Source organism: Xyrauchen texanus, chromosome 22, assembly GCF_025860055.1.
Source record: "Xyrauchen texanus isolate HMW12.3.18 chromosome 22, RBS_HiC_50CHRs, whole genome shotgun sequence".
In the NCBI taxonomy this organism is placed as follows: domain Eukaryota; kingdom Metazoa; phylum Chordata; class Actinopteri; order Cypriniformes; family Catostomidae; genus Xyrauchen; species Xyrauchen texanus.
Genome location: NC_068297.1, coordinates 14,017,743 through 14,040,457, shown reverse-complemented (window position 1 = coordinate 14,040,457; position 22,715 = coordinate 14,017,743). Strand labels below are relative to the sequence as shown.

General features: G+C 42.7%; 1 protein-coding gene across 3 annotated transcripts in view; it reads right to left on the bottom strand.

Moving 5' to 3' along the window:
- LOC127662259 (baculoviral IAP repeat-containing protein 6-like) overlaps nt 1-22,715 on the bottom strand; it is a 144,765-nt gene that overhangs the window by 64,017 nt on the left and 58,033 nt on the right. For 2 of the 3 annotated variants that reach the window (XM_052153388.1, XM_052153389.1), the window contains exons 36-55: nt 16,448-16,631; nt 16,129-16,299; nt 15,114-15,247; nt 14,704-14,863; nt 14,245-14,361; nt 13,933-14,090; nt 13,649-13,775; nt 12,612-12,722; nt 11,567-11,697; nt 10,246-10,373; nt 8,852-9,417; nt 8,541-8,716; nt 8,305-8,401; nt 8,033-8,227; nt 7,722-7,922; nt 6,520-6,799; nt 5,848-6,104; nt 5,367-5,475; nt 4,685-4,909; nt 43-916 (exon numbers count right to left, since the gene is read on the bottom strand). In XM_052153388.1, coding sequence (XP_052009348.1) covers nt 43-916; nt 4,685-4,909; nt 5,367-5,475; nt 5,848-6,104; nt 6,520-6,799; nt 7,722-7,922; nt 8,033-8,227; nt 8,305-8,401; nt 8,541-8,716; nt 8,852-9,417; nt 10,246-10,373; nt 11,567-11,697; nt 12,612-12,722; nt 13,649-13,775; nt 13,933-14,090; nt 14,245-14,361; nt 14,704-14,863; nt 15,114-15,247; nt 16,129-16,299; nt 16,448-16,631 — 4,401 coding nt within the window. Of the gene's footprint in view, nt 1-42; nt 917-4,684; nt 4,910-5,366; nt 5,476-5,847; nt 6,105-6,519; nt 6,800-7,721; nt 7,923-8,032; nt 8,228-8,304; nt 8,402-8,540; nt 8,717-8,851; nt 9,418-10,245; nt 10,374-11,566; nt 11,698-12,611; nt 12,723-13,648; nt 13,776-13,932; nt 14,091-14,244; nt 14,362-14,703; nt 14,864-15,113; nt 15,248-16,098; nt 16,300-16,447; nt 16,632-22,715 lie in introns of all 3 variants that reach the window. The other variant, XM_052153387.1, reaches the window with a different exon arrangement.

Here is a 22,715-nt window from a genome sequence, read left to right as displayed (position 1 = left end):
CCAAAAAAAGGTCAAACTAAATAACAAGTTGCCTAGACACACCTGTGCCATGAGCCTCTGGTTGTTTGGATGGCAGGAGATGCATTGGAGGAAGAAAGCCACTGTGGCATTCTCGACTGCTGTCCTCTGCTGTGTGGTGAGTCCACTACTACGACTTGTTGATGCCAGCAAGTATGATGCCCCTGAGGCACTGGCATATGAGGTGCTGGGTAATACCCCATGCCCAGAACTGCTGCTGCTGGTGTTTGCACTGGCATTAGCCACCCCACTTGCACTAGAGTGACAAAGCAGGAACAGCAGTGCTGTCCACAGTGGGTTCACCTCTGGCCCACCCAGCCAGTCCTTCATGGTGTGACTATTTCCTAATTCCGTCAGAAACCTTAAGACTGGCGCTGCCAGCTCGGGAGACAGTGGCGGCCTGTTTGCTAAGGGTGATGATTGGTTGTGTGTATGCGGGCGTCTCTTGCCCTGCACTGAACATCCTGCGGGTAAGGGAAGGTCGGCGCTGACCAGCAGGTTGCAGCAAAGTTCAGCTAAGTTGCGAACCAACAGGGTAGGCAAACCAGAGTCTAAAAGCTGCTGAATGGCACTGGGTGACTGGGATGAGGCCGCCAGGGTCACCAGCTGGCACTCTGAGAGGGAGATGGGCACAATTATGGGTGTGCGGGCATGTTTGGAGTCATCTGTAAGGGAAGCAGCGGCACTGTTCAAGTCGTGTTGCTTCTTGCCATCATCTGTCATGGCCATACGTCGTTGTGCATTTGTCTGGGCAACAGGCGGTGCCACAATGCCCATCCAGGACATGAGCAGAGTAAAGTAACTGGGGTGAATGTGGCACATGGAACAAAGCAAACTGTCCACAGCCTTCTTTAAAACCATGTTAGAAGCCAAAGACATGGACCAGTTATATAACAACCTGCAAGAGAGAATAAGGAAGAATGAATATAACAAAAACATTATATTTTTTGTTCAGTTTTGGGTTAAGTTAGGGCAGGACATTGAGCTCAACTTTATATAAATATATTTTTTTTCTTAAAAAATCTTTCTATAATTTTTGGATGTGCTTGAGTAATAGAGTACTCATTTTGCACCAGCTACTCGATCATTAAAAACACTACTCGAATATCACAAATTCAATTTCCTTTCTATATTTCCCGAGAAGGTTATAGCTGCAGACAGAGCTCCAAAAAGGGGTGGGTGCTCCAAACCGCCAGCAAAGATATAGGGAGCCCCCTTACCTAAACCTTTCCCTAACTGTAGGGCTGGGCAATATGATATATATCTTGGTGATGATATTAAGCAACAAACGTTAGAGATTTTACTATATTTTGATTATCGCAATAAGTAAATATTCATGTACACAGCGTGGACTTCTCTATCAGTGGGCTGGGCTTAAAGTGAGACAGAGATAATTTAAGAAACATGGACAGAGTTTAAAATTTTTTCGGTGGCCACCCAAGCAAATTCAAAGCAAATTCAATTACAGTGATCTTGCGTTCAGCATTTCATAAGCACTTAATATGCTTCTCATGTGATGCGTGCATCTGTGTTTCATGTGGGCGATCGTGTGTGTGCTATCTCTAGAGCACGCAAGTGCGTGCAAGTCCAGCAGGATTCTCAATATTACAGGAGAGCGCAAAACGGGTTCACCCGTGTTACTCAGGAAAAACCCTGAGAAAAATATCTCCACAAAATGAGACAACTCCTGTAAATGAAGAGGAGATTCTTATTAATACAGGTGCGACATCTTTTGTGTAGGTTCACAAAACCCAACACAGATCAGATAAATATAATATTCAAACTGTGTCGCACGACGATAATCTGTCTTAAAACAAGCAACATGATTTAACTCAAAAAAGCACATAAAAGAATATTATGAAAGTCAAAAGATGCACTTTGCATAAGTGTCTATATTTATTTTCTGCAAGAGGTTTTTATATAATTTTGGATATCTTCTGCAAGTGTTTATTTTCGATGCATTATTATTTTAGGAAAGTTTATAATAATATTGGTCACAAACATGAAATGATGATTTCAAACCAAGTTTTTTTTCAACTATTGCTCGACTATTGTCAAGCTCCAAAAGAAGAGAAAATTATTAATTATTATTATAAGAGGAAATATTTTAAAGTTTAAAAATTAACTGACAGAATAACCCAAAAATAGACATTACAATATGGTTATTTAACACATAAGCCAATTTTTATTGATTTCCCCCAAATAATTACTATATTGTTATATACCTGTACATCATTATAGTGACATAAAATGACTCATAAATGTGATTTGGAGATCTCCGACCTAAAGCTATACCAGAGATCTTATCCTACTGAGATAACAACCTTTGTGGTTCTGTCATTGGAGAGAGCGTAACGGCTGTAACGGTCAACTAGCATTTTATGACAGTTTGCTGATGCTATACAAATTAATGGGGAGAGCCGTAAAATAACACGCAAAACAGCAATTTTATTAAAGTAAACTTCACACATAGGTCACTCCAAATGGATTGTTTAGTATAAAGTGTGTTGACGATTAGCGGACAAGCGGTTAATTAATTAAATGATGAGTTGTTTCCTCACAAAAGCAGTTTATTCAGCTTTGTGAAGCATCTCCTCAATAGCATGTTTTCTCACCAGTGTACTGCCATAGAATGTTTTCCCTTTGAATCTCTCATGCAGTTACAATTGACTTCATTGGGGGGCACTGTGGATAGTAGTGATGGGCATTTCGGCTCTTTTCAGTTAGCCGGCTCATTTGGCTCAGCTCACCATCTTTTGGCTCCCAAAAGGCTCTTTAAAAAATGTATGCTTTGTATTTGTTCATGTCAAACTGTTTGCGATAGTTTGACTAAAATTGGTGTTAAAACAATTCTAATTAAATTATTAAATGAAATCACTCTACATTAACCACAATGTATTTAAAAACGCATTGGTTTGTTATGAAAAATAATTCTATTAAACATTTGCATTTAAAGTAACATTTGCATTTTTATAATATATATACAAAGTGCATATAAATGTAACCATTCAAAACTAATACAATCTGAACAACAAAAGTTGGCTCCGCCCTCCCTCATGCATCTTTGGTTCATTGGTTGACACTGCGTGCGTGTCTGATTGACAGGAACAACAAGTGAGGCAGACCGTCAGAACGAATGTGTGCGCTTGAGCATTTAGGCCTAAATTATTTTATTTCTTTTTTCGTTCTTTGAATTTGTTAATTCTATTCATTTAAATCTTTTTAAGATTATTCTTATCTTAATTTGTTTTATAAATAGATTCGGCTCTTCTGATATGTGAGCCAGCTCCCAATGTTCACCTACAAGAGCCGGCTCTTAGAGCCGATTCGTTCGAGAACGACCCATCACTAGTGGATATGTGTTGTTGAGATGATGGATGAGAGAAGATACATCATGGCATCTGAACTTCTAAAACAAAGCAAAGTTAAATTACAAGGCAAAACTTGTAATATTTTGGTTCTTATTGAATTCTACTATTTGCATTCAGTTCTTGTTGGAGGCATGCCAACCAACAGATGAGGATCTGCTTTTATTGTGGAACAAATGCTAAGCAAACTTGGAAGCTGATCAGACCAGTATGTGTATGAGTGTGTTCGCCACTTGTTTTTCAGAAGAATAATATGAAATTATAAAAAAGTGCTAGCTTTTTTTTATTGACTCAAATGTTGATGTGGTTGAGAGCACTTTTATTTTTACATCTTTTTTTATTTCCATTTTTATTAATGCATTTTGTAAATTTAATTTTCCCCCAAAAGAAAAACATAGTTTGTTGAAGTTATATTTTTTTAATCGTTCCTGGTAATATAAGATTCACGTACATGTTATCATACGTGTTTTTTTTTAAGTGTATTTTAATGTGAGTAATTGGGTATTTTTTTTTTTTTTTATGGGTTAGAGTACTCGACTACAAAATTGCTAAAAAAAAAAAAAGCATATCGCTATAGTCAGAAGCAGGAGGTATTTTACATCCGTTTTCCCAAAAGAGAAAGACTGTTAAACTGAAGTATGTAATTTCAGCGCCACAAGTGTTACAAAATGCAATTGCAAAAAAAATAATACTTTAACTCTCCCTATCTTCTATTGGTTGTACAAACAGATAGTGCCACCAAAAATCACTCATTGAATGTGCCAATGTTGAAGAGTTTGGTTGGTCGGGATGTTCAAACAAACAAGTAATTTAACATTTAAATTACACTTTAAATGCATATATCTGATAAAGGTTAATTTGGTCAACTTTTAAGAGTCTACTAGAATATAGAAGACCTCAAAGCTATTAGACGTGAACTTTAAGCCAAAAACTTAAATTGTTATTTCATGAGCTCTTTAATAGTTCAGGTGTCCTAAAAACAGCCTCATGATTTACTGATGCACAGAATCTTTGATGTCAGGGGCTGCTGGGGTTTTATTTGCTCCATGTAGCAAGTGGAGGTAGTATTTCTTTGTTCTACTCCATAAGCATTAAGTATTCATACCTGAAAACAGGAATGAAATATGGAGAAGGAAAGAAAAAAAAAATTGGAGTGTGTTCTCCCAGGCTCTCCCAATAAAGAGCCCTAAAAAACACCTCGGGCATAAACACACACACATCCAAAACTCTTACTTACTGAGGAACATTTTGTATTTAGAGACTACAGGGAACGTGTATGTGCTTGTGTGTGTACTCACTCAAAAAGCTCTCCGTTAAGCAGTCCAGGCAAGTCATAGTCCACAGGCAGCTCATAACTGTGCCATAAGATGGATGCCACGCAGTGCAAGTGCGATGGGGATGGCATGAGTAGACCATACTCCCGTACAGGTGGGACGCTCGGACCAACGTAAACGGATGGAGAACTCTGCTTCAGGGCAGCCACACGGGAGGAGTCATACACCCACTGCAGCAGAGCTTGTATTCTAAACACACACAAACAATATCTCAACAACCAAAAAATTTTGTATGATCTGAAAAGGGAAACAAGTACAAGTATAATAAAGATAGGCCAGCACAATATCAGAGCTTTGGAAATGTACAATAATAATGATAAAGTGCACTTGGATAGCTCAGTGAATATTGCAGGCATGAAAACTGGTCAGGGGTACAAAAGGTGAGAAGGATACGCCAGCAAAAAATCCAATCCAATCCAATCAACTTTATTTATATAGCACATTTTAAAAACCAACAAGGTCACCAAAGTGCTGCACAAAGAATAAATAGAAAATATAGTAACACATAAAATATGGGGGTCATTTTAATGTGTGGAGGCAAGTCATTCCACAAAACACACAGCGTAAGAGGGGTCTGTTTTTATTTTAAATGAATAAATCTGACTCATTTTGTGGAGCTTCGCGAGTTCTGTTGGAAACCACTGACCTGTCTTTGGTGCCAGGGTCCTGAGTGGTGCCCAGCTGGTAGAGGATGTCTATGGTGGAGTCTGAGGACAGGCCATTTAACCTCCCAAACAGCAGTGGGCTGTTCAAATCTACAATGAAAGATATGACCACCAATCAGATACAAAGGAGAACAAAACCATTTCATGACAACCAAGCTGATACAGCAGAGAAAGAAACACAATCATGATGACCAGTCAAAAACATGGATCTCTGAACTAAATGCCCTCTTCTCTCAGCAGTCAAAGTAGCCTGAACATAGAAGATAAATCCACAGAGGCTCCCCGACATTCATTTATACTTCATTTAGTTGCCAATTCATCTTTTACACATAAAATAAATAAAATGCATTTCCTTCCTTGCTTTTAAACAAGAATGGTGCTTAACATTTTTAGTGGGCAGATCTTGAGCTTTGTGATCTGTAAGGAAGTTAATGGGTGATGAAAGACTGGGCGGGTCCTTACTGGCCAGGTCGGTGCCAGATGCAGCACAGTTGCGCAGCAGGATGTCGATGAGTTTGAGGCCTATGCGTGTGGACTGCAGGCCAATCTTTACCAGCACTGCCTCGATGTTGGGTGAGTGCATGCCACAGTAAGGAGACATGAGGAGGGCAGCACAGGTCTGCAGGAGATTGGCAGTGGGAGCAGCAGCACTGGCCATCATGGCCTCCAGATCAGAAACATGAGTCAGGCAATGATGCAGCAACCGTAACCAACCGATACTGTTAGAAATTCAAAGGGAGAATGGAAATATGATTGATGCAGCCTTAAATCCTCATTCGCAACACATTCGTACATATGCAATGTGATACAATGTGAGAAAAAAAAAAGTGTAGGGTTGGAGCTTTAACCAGTTGGAATTGATTGGATTGTGAAAAGTGCGTGTTCCACACAAGAATGGTTTGCTAAATCAATATCTAATTAGCTGTGTGGCTATTGGTTAACTTTATCTATGTGACACTAGTGGAAAATAAAAGCAGTTTCAGAGGAAGACCAAGTTATTACATTTTAGCTAAAGGCTACATATACAGATGATTGATTCACAATTAGAATAGGAACATGCATAAATGGGGTCAATTTTGATTTAATGATTACTTTAATAATGGAAATAAAAGCAGCTCCACTACTTTGTGATACCTGGTTTTGGACACCTGGTCCTCAGAAGGCAGGAAGGGGTTGTTTACGGTGGCAGAGGAAGTGTTTCCAAAAGCAGTCAGGCCAAGTAGTTTAATCTGTGAGAGCCCCAGCGTGCTAGCATCCCGCGGCCTGTGCAGCCTCAGACACACAGCAGACGCCACCTCTGCCTTTACCAGCTGGAACTTAATATAGGTGAGACCGCTGGTGAAGACCGGAGTTGACAGGGGGAGCATGTTCACACCATCTGCACTGATCTCCACCGACACGGAGGATGGACATGCTTTGAAGGTTGAAGAGAGAAGAGACATTTCATTTGTATAAGATACACACTCAATGAGCACTTTATTAGGAACACCTGTACACCTACATATTCGTGTGATTATCTAATCAGCCATCAGCCATTCTAATCAGCCATTCATGTAGCATCAGTGGATCCAACATGCCTTGTGACAACAGTTCAGGCAGGTGGCAGTGGTGTAAGGAATGTTTTCGTGGCACACATTGGGCCCATTAAAACCAATCAATAATTGCATTGAATGTTACAGCCTATTTGAGCACTGTTGCAAACCATGTGCATCCCTTCGTGGCCACAATTTACCCATCTCCTAATGGCTACTTCCAGCATAATGCACCATGTCACAAAGCAAAAGTAATTTCAAACTGGTTTCATGAACATGACACTGAGTTCACTGATCTTCAGTGGCCTTCCCAGTCACTGGTTCTGAATCCAATAGAATTCCTTTGGGATTGTGTAGAACGGGAGATGTGCAGCATGAATGTGCAGCAGACAAATCTGCAGAAATTGCGTGATGCTATCATGTCAGCATGGACCAGAATCTCAAAGGAATGTTTCCAACATCTTGTGGAAACCATGCCACGAAGAATTGATGCTGTTTTGAGAGCACATATATAAATATATATATGTGTGTGTGTGTATATATACAGTATATATATATATATACACACAGTATATATATATATATATATATATATATATATATATATATATATATATATATATATACACACACACACACACACACACACACACACACACACACACCACGTCCAATCATATTTTTTTTTTTTGTTTAACATATAGCTGTATGCAGTAGGACTATTTTGGACCAATAAGATTTCACATTGAAGGGACTAAAAAGCTCAACATGTCAACAATAGAAACAAAGCACATGAACACTCACTGGCAAGTGATGCCAGGTGTGGCTGTATGTGAATCTCTTTGAGCAGAACGGCAGCAGGCAGGTGGATTGTGAGGTCACACCAGGCCTCTTCAGGTAGGAAGATGTAGGACCAAGCTGCAGAACGTGCCCGTCGATGTGGGGGTGTGGCCTGCAGAAGCACTTCAGCTGGCTGTGCCGTGGGACTGCTGGAGGTGATGGTGCCTGAGGGGAAGCAAATGCGTACCTCAAAAACAGCTTTCCAAAAAGACACACAAACTCATATCTAACAAACCACCAGTGTGATAAATCATAATTAAGCATGCTTGCTGTACCAAGAGGAGCAAAGTTGTGCAGTCCTTCTGCATTGTCTGGTTCTGAGGTGAGCACTCGTGCTTTCAGGCTGCCATCGGCTGCTTTGCCTGGTCCAGAGTCCAGGAACTTCATGATGGTGGAGACCATGCTACGGGCGGTGTTTACGATGGCTCGGGTGCTGGTGACCATGTTATTACAGATAAGCTGCACACCACCTAGGAGACCAAGTCCAGTTTGAACAAACAGCTTCAGCTCCTTAAGAGTGCATTTATGTATGCGGATTTGCCCATACCCATATCATGGAAGGCTTTCAAGGACTCGCTGGTGTCAAGCACTCTCAGGATAAACCACAGTAAAGGCTCAGAGAGCTGGCAAGTGGACAGAGAACCCTATTGAATAAAAATGCTTATTATCAAGACACAAGAAGAGTTCATGTCAAATTCATAGCTCATTTACTGGTGAACACGTTGCACGGAAAACATGCACAACATGACTTCTGTCTTAAACGTTGTTCAATTGGAGACTTACCTGTCGGCCCATGTACCCACAGGCCATGTAGGTGAGGATGGGCTGCAGCATGACCTGGACTGACGTGGCTTTTTTACTCAGAGTGGTCAGGATAGTGAAGAGGCCATCACCCACAGATATGGCATCCAACCCACCATGGAAGTTCTCATGTTTGGTTAGATGGAGGCCACTAGCACCTTTTGGACACAGAGAGGCATTTTTTATCTTGTATTTTGCTTTCCATCAATAACAGTTAAACTATTTGCATAAAAAGTCTTTATTACGAAAACATAATCTCTCAAATCACAGAATATAATTCAAAGTTTGTGTACCAATGATCATGGCCATGGCACTGCTGTTGCATTGTCCCAGAGCAGACAAGATCTGACTCATGATCTGCTGATTGGCCAAAACCAGGTCTGCCACACCCGCAGCCGGTCCTTGGTGTTGCGCTGCACCTGCTCCCCCTCCCTCTTTGCTTCCGCACACCTTTTCTTCATCCGAAACGCTGTCAGTGGCTCCGCCGGCTGGGGGCAGCCTTCCACTGTACTCCCGATCGCCTGAAAGGGGGAGCATCACCAGGGCGTTGACCAGCTTCAGTACGTCAAACATCAGCTGATCACGTGTGGTCTCTCCGCACACGGTCTTGGCATCACCAGGCCGGATGATGTTGGCAAAGAGGCCTCCGAAACAGGCACGGGCACCCACCGAACTGTCTGAACCACTGCGTGAGACCACCTTATCTGAACACGTGATGTAGTGGTGAACCAGGAAGGTAATTGACTCGATGACGGCCAAGATGGTGGTCACGGAAACCACCTCAAAGTTTTGTTCAAGAGTGAATTCTAAAAGCTTCACCTGGGCATCTAATGGACCCTGACCAGACTGTAATGGACCCCTATAAGTAGAGAAGATGACAGAAATTTTGTAGCAAAAAAAACCAAGGAATATTTCACCCAAAAATGAAAAAACCCTCATCATTCAGTCACCATCATTTCAATATTCAAGTTCAGAATAGGTTGCAAGACACCATTGGTGTTTGGCATTACTGACATCAAACCGGATGCGAAGAGTTGAGGGGATGATTTAAAAAAATATTTTCATCTGATCATCACAACGCTATCGTTAGGCTTCATAAGACTTGAATTAAAACGTTGCATGGAATTCCTTCATGGTGTTTTCAAATGGTGCGTGAAAAGAACAGTGTGAACCTTCTACCGAACACCCTGTCTACACCAGACATGAGCAGCAAGATGTGTCAAATCAAAAGCAAATAGATCTCATTATAATCAATGAAGCTGTCTACACTGAAAGAGTCCATTGCGGTGCATCGCACAGACAGTAAATGATATCCCTTTCCATTTTGGGCTGCATGTGCAAACAAGACAAATAAACAGTTTACAAAGTTTGAATCGACGCATCCTGTGTAAATAGCCTCAAGCCAATACAGCGCGTCACACCAACAGACGAGCCCAGTGTAGACAGTGTGTACCATCTAATGTGTCTATCTGAAGAAAGAAATGTATATGAGATTTGAATGACATGAGTAAATAATGACAGATTTGAATGACAACTTTATCAACTACCAAACCTGTTTTATTTCCTTAATTCACTAATTGAGATGTGGTCAAAATAAAAATTATGTTAACAAATGAAATGAATAAAATCATCATAAATTACTGACAAGTATCAGTTTGATGGCATAAATGGTTAGTTAATTAACTACCTCTCTGTGGACAGGATGTGCAACAGCTTGAGCAGAAATTCGCTGAATATCTGTGGACATGTGGAGGACAGATGCACCTGCAACCTGGTTAAAAACTCCTGCAAGGCTTGTGTTGCAGTGGGACCAACCTGGAAGGACAGGAAAAGGTAGACAGAGCAAGAGAGAGGACGAGAAAAAGAAAGAGAGAGAGCATAAGAGGGATTTTCCAAATATATCACTATGTACCAGGGTTTTTCCAGCATAGAGAATTACTAGGCGGCCGCCTCAGTCAAATTTCGTGCCGCCTCCGGCTGTCTACAAAACTCTGGTGGGTGTCTTTGTGAAAAACACTAACAAACATTGCACTTGGTGGATTGACATTTGTAACTACAAATCTTGGCAATAATAATAAAATAATTCTGTTGTCGAATAGTCGCTTGATATCATTTAACATAACTTGAGATCATATAAAACTATAATGATGACACGCGAGTGATAGAAACACAGATCACAGCTTGGCGATATATCTTTATTTCATCCTTAAAGTTCAAATAATATGGGAGCATGACATGTAAATAAGCACAAACTCCAAAACTGTCATTCTCTGTGCGGTCAGAGCTGCTTCAACCAGTCGGAAGAGACCCAATCTGAGCAGGAGTCGAGACCGGGAGAGATTTAAAGTTCCGCCGACTAATGCGCACTCTAACACGGAGACATTCGTCTCTCACCCCCACTGTCTGCAGCTCAATGCAGCTCCAGCAGATCAATCTTATGTGTAAAATAATACTAAAATGACAACAACAATAAACTCTGTGTGTGTGTGTGTGTGTGTGTGTATGTATATATATATATATATATATATATCTATTTTGGACAGACAAGACTGACAAATGCTTATCAGTAATACTCTTATGGCTAAATTGTTTACAGTGTTCAGTGACTAAAATGTCAATATGACTAAATATTACTAAAATGTCAAGAGTTTTCATCGACTAAAACTACATTAAAAAGCCCAGATTTGTCAAATAAAACTTGACTAAACTAATTTTATAAAAAGAGGATAAGGTTGACTAAATATGATAAAAACTAAAAGGACATTTGACACAGGATTAAGACTAAATAAAAAAAAACAGCTGACAAAATTAACACTTGTATTCAGTTGCCAGGTCATTAGTAGTGTATTAACACAAAGCCAATGATAAAGTCAACATTAACGTGTTTTTAACGTCGCTTTTTTGATCAGTATGGTACCACCTCCGCCTCATTTTGAGCCAGGAAAAACCCTGTGTACTGTAGCAATTTTCAGGTCACGGGTATATGTTTCCTGAGGAAGTGACAGTACATGTGAGCTGTGCTGGCTGGTGCCGTGAGGGTTTCCTCCAGACAGGAAGCGCACAAGCACGTGTACAAGAGTGGGGTCAGACACCATCTGCTGGGCCGTGCTCTCCTGTACACCAATCCCACTGCTGGAGTCTACGGATATAACATACACACACACACAAACTTACATTACAGTTATGCATTTGGCAGAAGCTTTTAAAGTGACTTATAGTGCATTTAAGGCATGCATTTTTTATAAGTACATCAGTACAAATGTTCCCAAGGAATCGAAGCCATGACCTTGGCATTCCAGAGCTACAAATGTTTACTTTACTATTTTAATAGACTTATATAGTTCTTATATAAAGCCAATTATGATTACTACAGACAAACACTAACTCACTCTCACCCTAAAAAGAAAACCTTTTGCATTCTTAGAATTTTCTAAAACATTTTCTAATGACCTGGTTTTCTAAAGGGGATTTAGCTCACTTTTTGGGGCCAATTTTCCAAAGCTCAGAGCTGCTTTTAAGTCTCACCATAAAACACTGAACAAATGTCTTTCCAGAGCTCAGGCATGCGTGTACTGTACATACAATTTTGTGCCCAAATTTAGCCAAGTATGTACAGACATGCCATTATTAAATGTATGTGTTTGATGATTTAAATATATCAACACACTTCATATCATGTAACCAGTGCAAATCATATCATGTATTGGTGCAGACAGTCACCAGTGGTCATTTTCGGTGCAGCTACTTTGAAAGGGGATCACTAGACTGTTTATATAGTCTAGCTTTTATAATCAGGTTGCAGAGGGACAACACATTCAGATTTGCTGATCTGACTGGATTTTCCCCAGAGAAACCCCATCATTGCAGCACACACACACACACACACACACACACACACACACACACACACACACACACACACACACTTATAAATGCAGGGCAGAGCCATGGGCTCCCTGAGAAAACTGCTCACACACCTAAATAAACTGAGTGCAGAAACTCACCAGAGGCACAAAAAAAATAACACACAGACACTGCCTGACAGATACTTACCACTGGCACTCATGTTGGTCATGAGGGTCAGACTGTGCAGGACGAGACACCATGTTCTCAGAGAGGTGCTTGGGTACCAGGCCAGCACTGACAGGAAGCTACTGATGGAGGCTGACAGAGACAAACATCAGTCAAATACACACAGAACTAACAATCTGGCCAAACAACATTCTTCTTTCAAAGCAAAATACAGAGACTAGAAGAAATGCTCACTCAAGTTAAAATAACACATATAGAACAGGAATGTCATTTTAACGCATTAATGTGGTGCAATACATTTTATGAAAAATAATTCTGAAAAGAAATTGAGGATTAATTGTCTGGTTTAGACTATCAGAAGCTACATTAGGCTTGACATAATTTTATGGAATTTTCCAAGCTGCTTAAAGATACTATTATAGTGTATGTAAACTTCTGACTGGAATTGTGATCTAGTCAATTAAAAGTGAAACAATCTGTCTGTAAACAATTGTTGTAAAAATTCCTCATGTCGTGCTCAAAGATGTCCTAAATGATTTGCCAAAACTATAGTTTATATGAATATATGAGATCTGTGGAGAGATTAAAAATATGTTTTAATAACTTAACCTAAGTGCATGTAAACTTCTGTCTTCAACTGTATATTATATTATACAGTACAATAGCAAACATTTTCTATCCTAAATTCTTCACTTTCTTCTCCGTTTTAACGTATTTGAATCTGAATTGTATCTGAATTTTTATATACAAAATTATCTTTATTTGGGGGCCTTTCTCAGTGAATATTGATATGCAATTGTGAATAATTAATCAGCACATCAAGTAATTATTTAGATTACAAATATTATCTATTCACAGTAACATTTTTATTAATTTCTATCAAAGATAAAATATATGGCTGTTGTGTCCTAAGTGGTAATACAATAACACCACATTCTCAATCATTTAGGCTAATCAAAGAATAAGATATCACTCTCAAAGCAAAAGGGTCAAAGGCAGCTGAAACTTCAGCGTTAGTTATATTGAGTGTTCTATCAATTTGTTGGTGGATGTCACACCATGGTTAAGGGGGATTGTGGGTACTCGGCTGGCATTGAAAAGGAAAATGTCTGAGCCACTCTCGTCTGACCCTCCAGAGCATGAACTTAAACTCAGTGTCAGCCACAGCTGCAGCAATGATTCCAACTACAGAGAGAGACAAAAAGAGAGTGTCAAATAAATTGGTCTTCTAAGAAAGGTGGTATGATCCAATAAGTTGTGACTCCCAAAGTGCTTTGAAAAGTCATAGTGTATTGCAAAACCCAGGTGTACATGAAACAAAAACGAAGATGTTTGTGTGTACCTGTACATGGTGAACTTGCAGCAAAGAGAAGAGTTTGTTAAAGCAGGTGCTCAACATGGGGATGGAAGAGGGCTGTACCATCAGACTGCTGCCTGGGGAAGAGTTGTGGAACCCTACATGCAAGAGAGAGTCATCGGTCCCATTTGCAGACTGGGCCACTGAGAGATACACAGAAGCAATGATTTTAAAAAGAACATAATTAGTACACAAATACTGTACAAACTGCATCTGAATGTTTGCATCTCTGCGTTTACTTAAAGGTCAGGTGGGTGTTAGCGCTATCAGAATTATGCCTTGCATGCGCGTGTGTACCTGAAGGGGAAGTGGATGTTAATGCCTGTATTATGGCATCTGCCTCCAGTGTGGCCATCATCTTCAGCATAAGCTCAGCCTGCTGTTCTAATCCCACCTCCAGCCGAGCATCTAGAGCTGTGGCACAAATAATGGCACTTGAAAACACAATTCAGGGCTTAACAATACGATGGACTGGGACCAGTGCGAGTGTGTTTTTGGCCATTTGATGAAATGTTTACTTGCCCTTTTTAGGCCAACTATTTTTGCAAGTAAAACAAATTAAATTGTTAAATTGTTTCACATAATTTCTTTCTGACACACATAAAAACATTTATCCAGTTTTAATTCAAAGGCTTTTTGTTGTGGGACAACTGAATATTTTGGCAGTAAAAGTACAAATTTATATCGCCAGACTGGATGAGTCTTGAGCCTTCTAATTTATTTTATTTCAGTCATTTATTTTCTGATGTTTCTCACCTTGAGACACAGACACTGAGAGGCTCTGAGATCCAGGCTTCTCTGCCACAGCGGCTGCAGGGGGTTTGGACACGGGTATGCCCACTCCCCCTGTGTAGGGGTTATAGCTGTACGATCCATAATCAGCACCCCAGTAATCATACCAGGTACTGCTGATTGGCTGCAAGAGAGAACAGGTAAAAAAAAAAAAAGACACAGACACTCATCTATGTGAAAAAAATAAAATAAAAGATACTTCACTGTGGAAAGGGGTTAAAAATAGACCAACAACCCAGACAAGAGTGTTAGTTTAAAACAGTTCCAAATACTACAATAAATCATTAAGATACTGCTTAAAATTTTGATCTCCGATTTCTGTCTGGAAGACAGAATACATGCAGTTTTAGGAAAGCAGAGGAAGAGGTCCATACCTTAAAAACTTTGGCGGCAAGTGGATCTTTTTCCAAATCAATATCTAAAGGATCAATATCAACATCCATCAAGTCCTGTAGCAAGTCGAAGTCTATGTCTTTATCTTTTTCCAAAGATGACAGTGGTGGAGCACCTTTGGGCAATGAAAAGACTTTTAATATTGCAAGAGCAGTGTACCAAGAGAAGCAAATACAAAGACAGCCTTCTTCAGGAAGACAGGTAGTCAAACTCCTCGGATGGACAGAGGATCCAAACAGTGGATTGTTAACCCATTTTGAATTCAAGAAACTGGTTACACATTGATCTAATACACTGATCGATAAATGTTGATTTTGCATATTATGAAAAGGTTTTGTGTTTTTGGCTTCTCCCAATTTGGAATGCCCAATTCCCAATGTGCTCCAAGTCCTTGTGGTGGCTTAGTGACTTGCCTCAATACGGGTGGCATAGGACGAATCTCAGTTGCTTCCGTGTCTAAGACCGTCAGTCCGCGCATTTTATCATGTGGCTTGTTGAGCGAGTTAATGCAGAGATGTAGCACGTGTGGAGGCTTCACGCTATTCTCCGCAGAATCTACGCACAACTCACCGCGCGCCCCAGAGAACCACATTATAGCGACCACGAGGTGGTTAACCCAACGTGACTCTACCCACCCTAGCAACCAGGCCAATTGTTTGCTTAGGAAGCCTGACTGGAGTCACTCAGCACGCCCTGGATTCAAACTTGCGACTTGTATTCAGCGTCTTTACAATTATGACACAGTTTTAAACGTTTAGAGCCAAATTTGAGTCAATTCAACTGCACTGTTCCAACCCCCTGTCCCCTAAATTTTATCACCAAACAACTTACTAATAAAGAAAATAAATAAATAAATACAAAACATGCATTAGCTCTTTGAAGAGTATAAAATAAATAAAAATCAGATTAAGAAAGTTGAGTGTCCATGTGAGGTAACGTGCTATTTGTGCAGGGTTATCAACGCACTTTGGAACACAGAGGACATCCCGGGTGTACCTGCGATGATATCAGGTCCTAGGGGCTCATCGATTGTCTCGACCAAGGGAATGGGGGTCGGTTGGGGGAGTGAGTCATCAGAATCCACCACAACAGAGGACGATGAGGCCCCAGCCTCATCAGCCCCCACCCCCTCCATTCCATCCACACACACTGGAGACAAGAGCTCTCCTACAAACAGATCACACAGCATCATTGCTATAACCCAACTTGTTTTCTTCTATATCAAATTACATCAAACTAAATACACATTTCTAAATGTGAAAGAAATAAAACTTCTAAAACAATATATTCTCGCCACTTTTAAAACAAACCACACCTGCGAGGATGTCCTGCAGCATGCAGGTGAGGGAATACTGGGCCCAGGCTCCACCCCAGGAAATATCCCCACGGTTGAAGTCTGTCCCCACCAGTAACAGCAGTAATCTCTCCAGCTGCTGTTCTGAAACAACCTCACACAGATGGATTGTGGGACGCGTGGCATTTGCTATCCTGGCCAATACCTAAGCAGGTGGAGAAGATTTAAACCTAAATGCACGGGTCTTTCGCCAAACATTACTGCATACTCTGGGCATGTATATGTATCACAAATGGATCTACAAAATACCCAAATAGTCACATTTTCAAGCCCGTTATATTCTGATATATTTTTATGTTTAACTTTTTAAATATCAAAGACATGAAGCAACAAATACAGAACAAGATTCATTACTTTGCAACTAACATTTCATAAGACGAAACTGTCCGTCAAACACATTGAGCAACACATAAGCTACACATATGCATTTTCTAAGGCACTTTTTGAGTCTAAAAAGATGCACAATTTACATCATTTCAGTAGTACACCCAAATGTCAATAGCCAAATCATACTGTTCATGTGTTAGACTTCTTCGTATCTATTTTTTGGAGTTAAGAAATTATGAAACTCTTTTTGAAATTATGAAAGAAAGAATTAAGGGCTTGTGGGTATAATCAAAGAGCATTAAAATAATATGTAACATCGAAGAAATTAAGACAGAAATATTTTAGTACTGTATAATATAATTATAATATATTAACCAGTAAAATGCATATAATATATAAGAATATATAAAATATATTTTAAAAAATACATATATATTATAAAATATAAAACAGTGTAAATGTAAAAACCAAAGAATTGAGACATATTTTTTATAAATAAAACATTATATTTGTATGACATTTATACATTTGTAAAGCCTTCAAATGGAAATCATAGATCTCTTTTATTATAAAATGTTTATATTTGAAGTTATGTTAAAATGTCTTATGCACCTAAAAAAATATGACAAATAATTGTCATAATCGCAGTTATTTGTTTGACAATTAATTGTTAGCCAAACTTCATAATCGTGACAGCCCTACTTCTTCATCAAATAGCAATGTCAAATGTAAATCAAGTCAATCACTGAAACATCAGCGCAACCTTGAGTAAGAAATACCATGTATAATATGTGTGAACACGCATACGGTATACTGATAATTCACAATTTTCACAAAAAAAAAAAAAATCAACGTGATATAGTCATTTGTATAAATAGATTAATCATTTGCATTGTAAAAAATGAGAAATATATATATATATATATATATATATATATAATCTCATATCATGTGACAGTAGGCTTATATTGATATGAAATAATCATAAAAATATATGACTTATAGAAGTGCAAAAAAAAAGTCCATTACATTTAAGCAGTTATAAAAATGTATTTTTTTTTTTTTAATTTTTGCCATATTTTATTTTTTGTCACACTATTCAGAAGAGAAAGGGTGAGGAATACTAAAGAGTAGGGTTGCAGTGTAGACTGGTGCTACCGTAGTATTGCAATACTAATGCTGCCACAGTATTTTTTAAATGGTAGTACAGTCAATACGGTACTACTGTAATTTATGTTGTATGTGCAGTAGTAAATATTATTTTCACTAAAACCTTCATTTGAATCAGACCTATGTCTGCAATAGCATTAAAACTATATAGCATTTTCTAGCAGCGTCACCGTCACGCAGTGCCCTTTAGAGCGCAAAATCCCATTTTGAATTTGCCACTTACGTGGCATTGTTTATTTTTCAATGAGTGGTTCTCTTACGAGAGGTTCTCTCGTATTGCGTAAGCTAGCTTACGCTACGGGAAAGATTCATCTTTTCTGAGATATTGAAGCCAAAAAATTATCCTTAATTTTTGCATCCATTGTCAACGCAGTGTGGCAGCTGCAGACCTTGAGCGGGCTAGCTAGCGAGCTCATAGGTTGCTCTGCGGCAACTGCTGCAGCCTATAGACGAGCTTGGGCGAACTCGCATCCAATGAGAGGCGTCCGCGCGCTCACTGCATCAAAGCCCGCCAAAATGGGCGTGACTAGAGTGCATAAGCGTAGTTCGTGAGGCTGGAACCCTGATTTTCATCTCTTCAGCGAAGCTCTTCGCATCGCTGACCTGGAAGCCGCGTCGTCGTTCGAGGGGCATCAAGCAAGCGTGGACAGCGCTAGAAGAAGCCGGCCGTCTCAGCCACCTTCAGCCATCCTGCGAAGCTACGCCATCCGACGACGTATCCTTTTAAAGCAAGCTAGTTCTCACGAACTATTCACAAAAGAGTACGAGCGTCTTTTTCAAGATGCCTCGCTCCACTTGCGCCTCATGTCGCGCCCTTCTCAGCACAGGAGACCGCCACATCATCTGCGCTCTCTGCCTGGGACTGGGGCACGCAGAGCTCGCCCTCGCTGAGGGCGGATCGCGATTCTGTGAGGAGCTACCGATGTCGACCCTGCGGGCTCGACTCGAGCGCTCAAAGCAGAAACCGCCGCGCCGCCTTACCTTCAGCCGCGCAGGAAGAAGCGGCGCTCACAAAGGCTGCCGGAAACTGTGGTTGAAGCGACTGCCTCGCCGGAGCCTCTCCCTCGAGCATCGCTTTCACCCTCCCCGCCCCGGGACGCGCGAGTTGCCGCCGAGCAGCCGCACTGCTGCCATCTCGGATGATGAGGCGGAGGATAAGGGCCGCTGTTCCATCATGGCTTCGGACAGCGAGGAGTGGTCAGGCTCCCAAGCCTCCTCCTCGGCCCAGGAATCCAGCAGGACCCGCGCCGGAGTCGAAGGGGAGTTAACACGCCTCCTCACACAGGCCGTCGACCGCCTCGGGCTCGAGTGGTCACCGCCCCCTGAGCAGGCACCCAACAGACTCGACGGCTGCTTTCTTCAAAGCCATCGCCGCTCTACACCCGCGGCCCGGGCCGCTCCCTTCCTGCCGGAATTACATACAGAGCTTGCAAAGTCGTGGAATGCTCTTTTTTCAGCCAGGACCCGTTCCCACGTCTCCACCTCTCTCGCATCGGTGGACGGCGCCACTGAGAGAGGCTACTCATCCATTCCCCCGGTCGAGGACTCGGTAGCAGCACACCTTTGTCCGCCTTCCGCAAGATGGCGTTCCAAGCCTGTGCTCCCGTCTAAGGCCTGCAGAGCGACTTCCGCCTATGTTGGCCGCGCCTATTCCGCCGCCGGCCAAGCCGCATCTGCGCTGCACTCAATGGCCGTTTTACAGATCCTACAAGCAGACCTTCTCCGGGAGTGGGATGAGAAAGGCAGGCACCCAGAGGCTGTTACTGATCTACGAAGCGCGACAGACCTCGCCCTTCGCGCTACCAAAGCTGCAGCCCAAGCTCTATGGAAGTGCATGGCATCGCTGACTGTGACCGAGAGACACTTATGGCTAACACTAGCCGACATGGGAGAAGCAGAGCGCTCCACGTTCCTCAACGCACCGCTCTCTCCGACCGGTCTCTTCGGCTCCGCGGTGAGTGGCATTGTTGACCGCTTCTCAGAAGTCCAGAAAGCCACCCAAGCCATGAACCTCTTCCTGCCGCGTCGCGCTAGCTCCTCTGCAGGCCGCTCACGTGACCAGCCTCCTGCACGAGCCTCTTCACAGCGCCCAGTTCAACAAACTCAGACTTCTCAGCGTCGACAGGGCGGCCGCCCTCTATCACGTTCAGACAGCCGCCGCAGACCGCCGCCCCCCCCCGCGGGCCTCGATTTAAGGTAACGCTGAAACCAGAGCAACCGAAGTCTTCCTAACTTTGTTGAACAAACGACGGCTCAGTCCCGCCGCGGCCGGACCACCGTCAAAACTTTGCCCCCTGTCAGTCCCCTTCTCTCAGGCTACTACAGTGGTGAATTTAGCAGCCAACAAGCCGGTGACACTGCCCGCTTGCCTGCACTCAAACGCCGTTTTCACGGCGACCCAAATAAATCTTGTAAAGAGCAAACATGTCTTATGTGTAGAAAAAGTGCCCACAACCCAGTGTTCGCCCCTACACACAAGCATAACACATCCCGTGCCCCTATCAGAGCACGCTCTCATAAAGCGATTACTGAACCGCTCGAGCGTCAGAGTCAATGAAGGCGCCCACAAATGCGTCGTGGCGCCCATTCTCTGCCCGCTCTGTCACACGACCAGCCCTATGTGTAGAAAATGTGCCCACAATCCAGTGTTCACTTCTGCACACAAGCACTGCATGTCTCGTGTCCCCACCAGAGCACGCTCACATAAAGCGGTTATGAACCGCTCGAAGCGTCAGAATCAATGAAGGCGCCCACAAATGCGTGCGGCGCCCATTCTCTGCCCGCTGTTACACGGCCAGCAAACATTCCTCTGTGTGTAAGTCCCGTGCCCATGACTATGCTTGCGCATCACGTAACAGATGTGACTCTTTCCCCATTCATTCCAATCGGAAGTCACTCACAAAACAGCCTGTTCATGCTGTCTGCGAGCAATCATGCATGAACACACTAAACGCGCTCACACATTTTGTTCAGCGCTCTGTGTGCGGCAATCAGAGCGAATTGGCCATTCACCCTCTAGCGTTACGCTTCAAAGCGTGGGAAGCTATTCCAGGGATATCCAAGTGGGTGTTAAGCACAATACAACAGGGCTATTTGCTACAGTTCGATCGCCGCCCTCCTCGCTTCAGAGCGCGCTCGAAACCACTGTGAACACGGAAGCAGCGTGCATGCTTCGTTCAGAAATAGCAAGCCTTCTGTGCAAAAGGGCCATAGAAAAAGTGCCACCCTCTCTGAGCGAGTCGGGGCTTTACAGCCGTTATTTTCTTGTTCCCAAGAAAGACGGCGGCCTCAGACCCATATTAGATCTCAGGGTTTTGAACAAGGTGCTTGCAAAACGACCGTTCTAAATGCTTACAATCAGGAAACTCCTCGCGCATGTGCGCCAGGGAGACTGGTTTATTTCTCTCGATCTGAAAGATGCATACTTTCAGATTCAGATAAATCCCCGTCACAGGCCATTCTTGAGATTCGCCTTCGACGGCCAGGTTTATCAATACACCGTCCTTCCGTTCAGCCTGTCCTTAGCACCCCGTACTTTCACGAAGTGCATGGATGCGGCGCTCGCACCCCTGCGGAGTCAGGGTTTGTGAATTCTGAACTATTTGGACGACTGGCTGATTATGGCTCAGTCACATATGGAGCTTCTGTCTCACAGAGCAGTTCTCCTCAGCCATCTGAACAGTTTGGGTCTTGCAGTCAATTGGACCAAGAGCTCACTACAGCCCAGTCAGACCATTTCCTTCCTGGGAATAGAACTAGACTCCGTGGCAATGACGGCTCGCTTATCTACACAGCGCGCGACGCCGTGTTCAGCGACTAGCCGCATCTTTTCAGATGAACAGCCTCACGCCTCTGAAGAAATTCCAGAGAGTGCTAGGTTACGTGGCCTCAGCCGCAGCAGTACTTCAGCTGGGTTTACTGCACATGCGCCGCTTCAGCATTGGCTAAACACCGCGCGTCTCGCCGGGCTTGGGCCACAGGCCGCCAGCCCATCAAGGTGACTCAGACCTGTATATCAGCTCTGCAGCCCTGGACAGTGGCCGAATGGTATCAGCGGGGAGTGACAATGGGAGCTGTATCTCGCCGAAAAGTCATCTCGACAGACGCGTCCAACACGGGTTGGGGCGCGGTCTCGCGAGGGCTCTCCGGTTTTCGGCCTATGGTCAGTTCAGGAAAAGCTCCTTCACATAAATTGTCTGGAAATGATAGCGGTCGAGTACGCCGCGGCGCTTTCTCCCGGTCATTCAGGGTCACCACGCCCTGGTCCGTTCGGACAACAGATCTGTGGTATCCTACCTAAACCGTCAGGGCGGTGTCAGATCCAGGAACCTCTTCCATCTGACGAAACACATACTGAGTTGGTCCCAGTGCCACCTGCGCCGCTGAGGGCGACGCGACGTGCCAGGCCACCTGAACGACGGCCCGGACAGACTGTCCAGAGACAATATTCCCCCAGGGGAATGGTCCCTGCACGCTCAAACAGTCCAGACGTTATTCGGCAGAGCAGAGATAGACCTCTTTGCGTCCAAAGACAACTCTCACTGCCCAATATTTTTCTCGAAAAGCGAGGACGCGCTGGCCCAGGACTGGCCCAGACGCCCGCTTACGCCTTCCCTCCCGTCTCGCTATTGCCACAGGTAATGCAGAGGATCAGGAAACGCGTCACTCGGTGCTCCTCATAGCCCCGCGTTGGGAGAATCAGACATGGTTCCCAGAGCTTACGCAGCTGTCA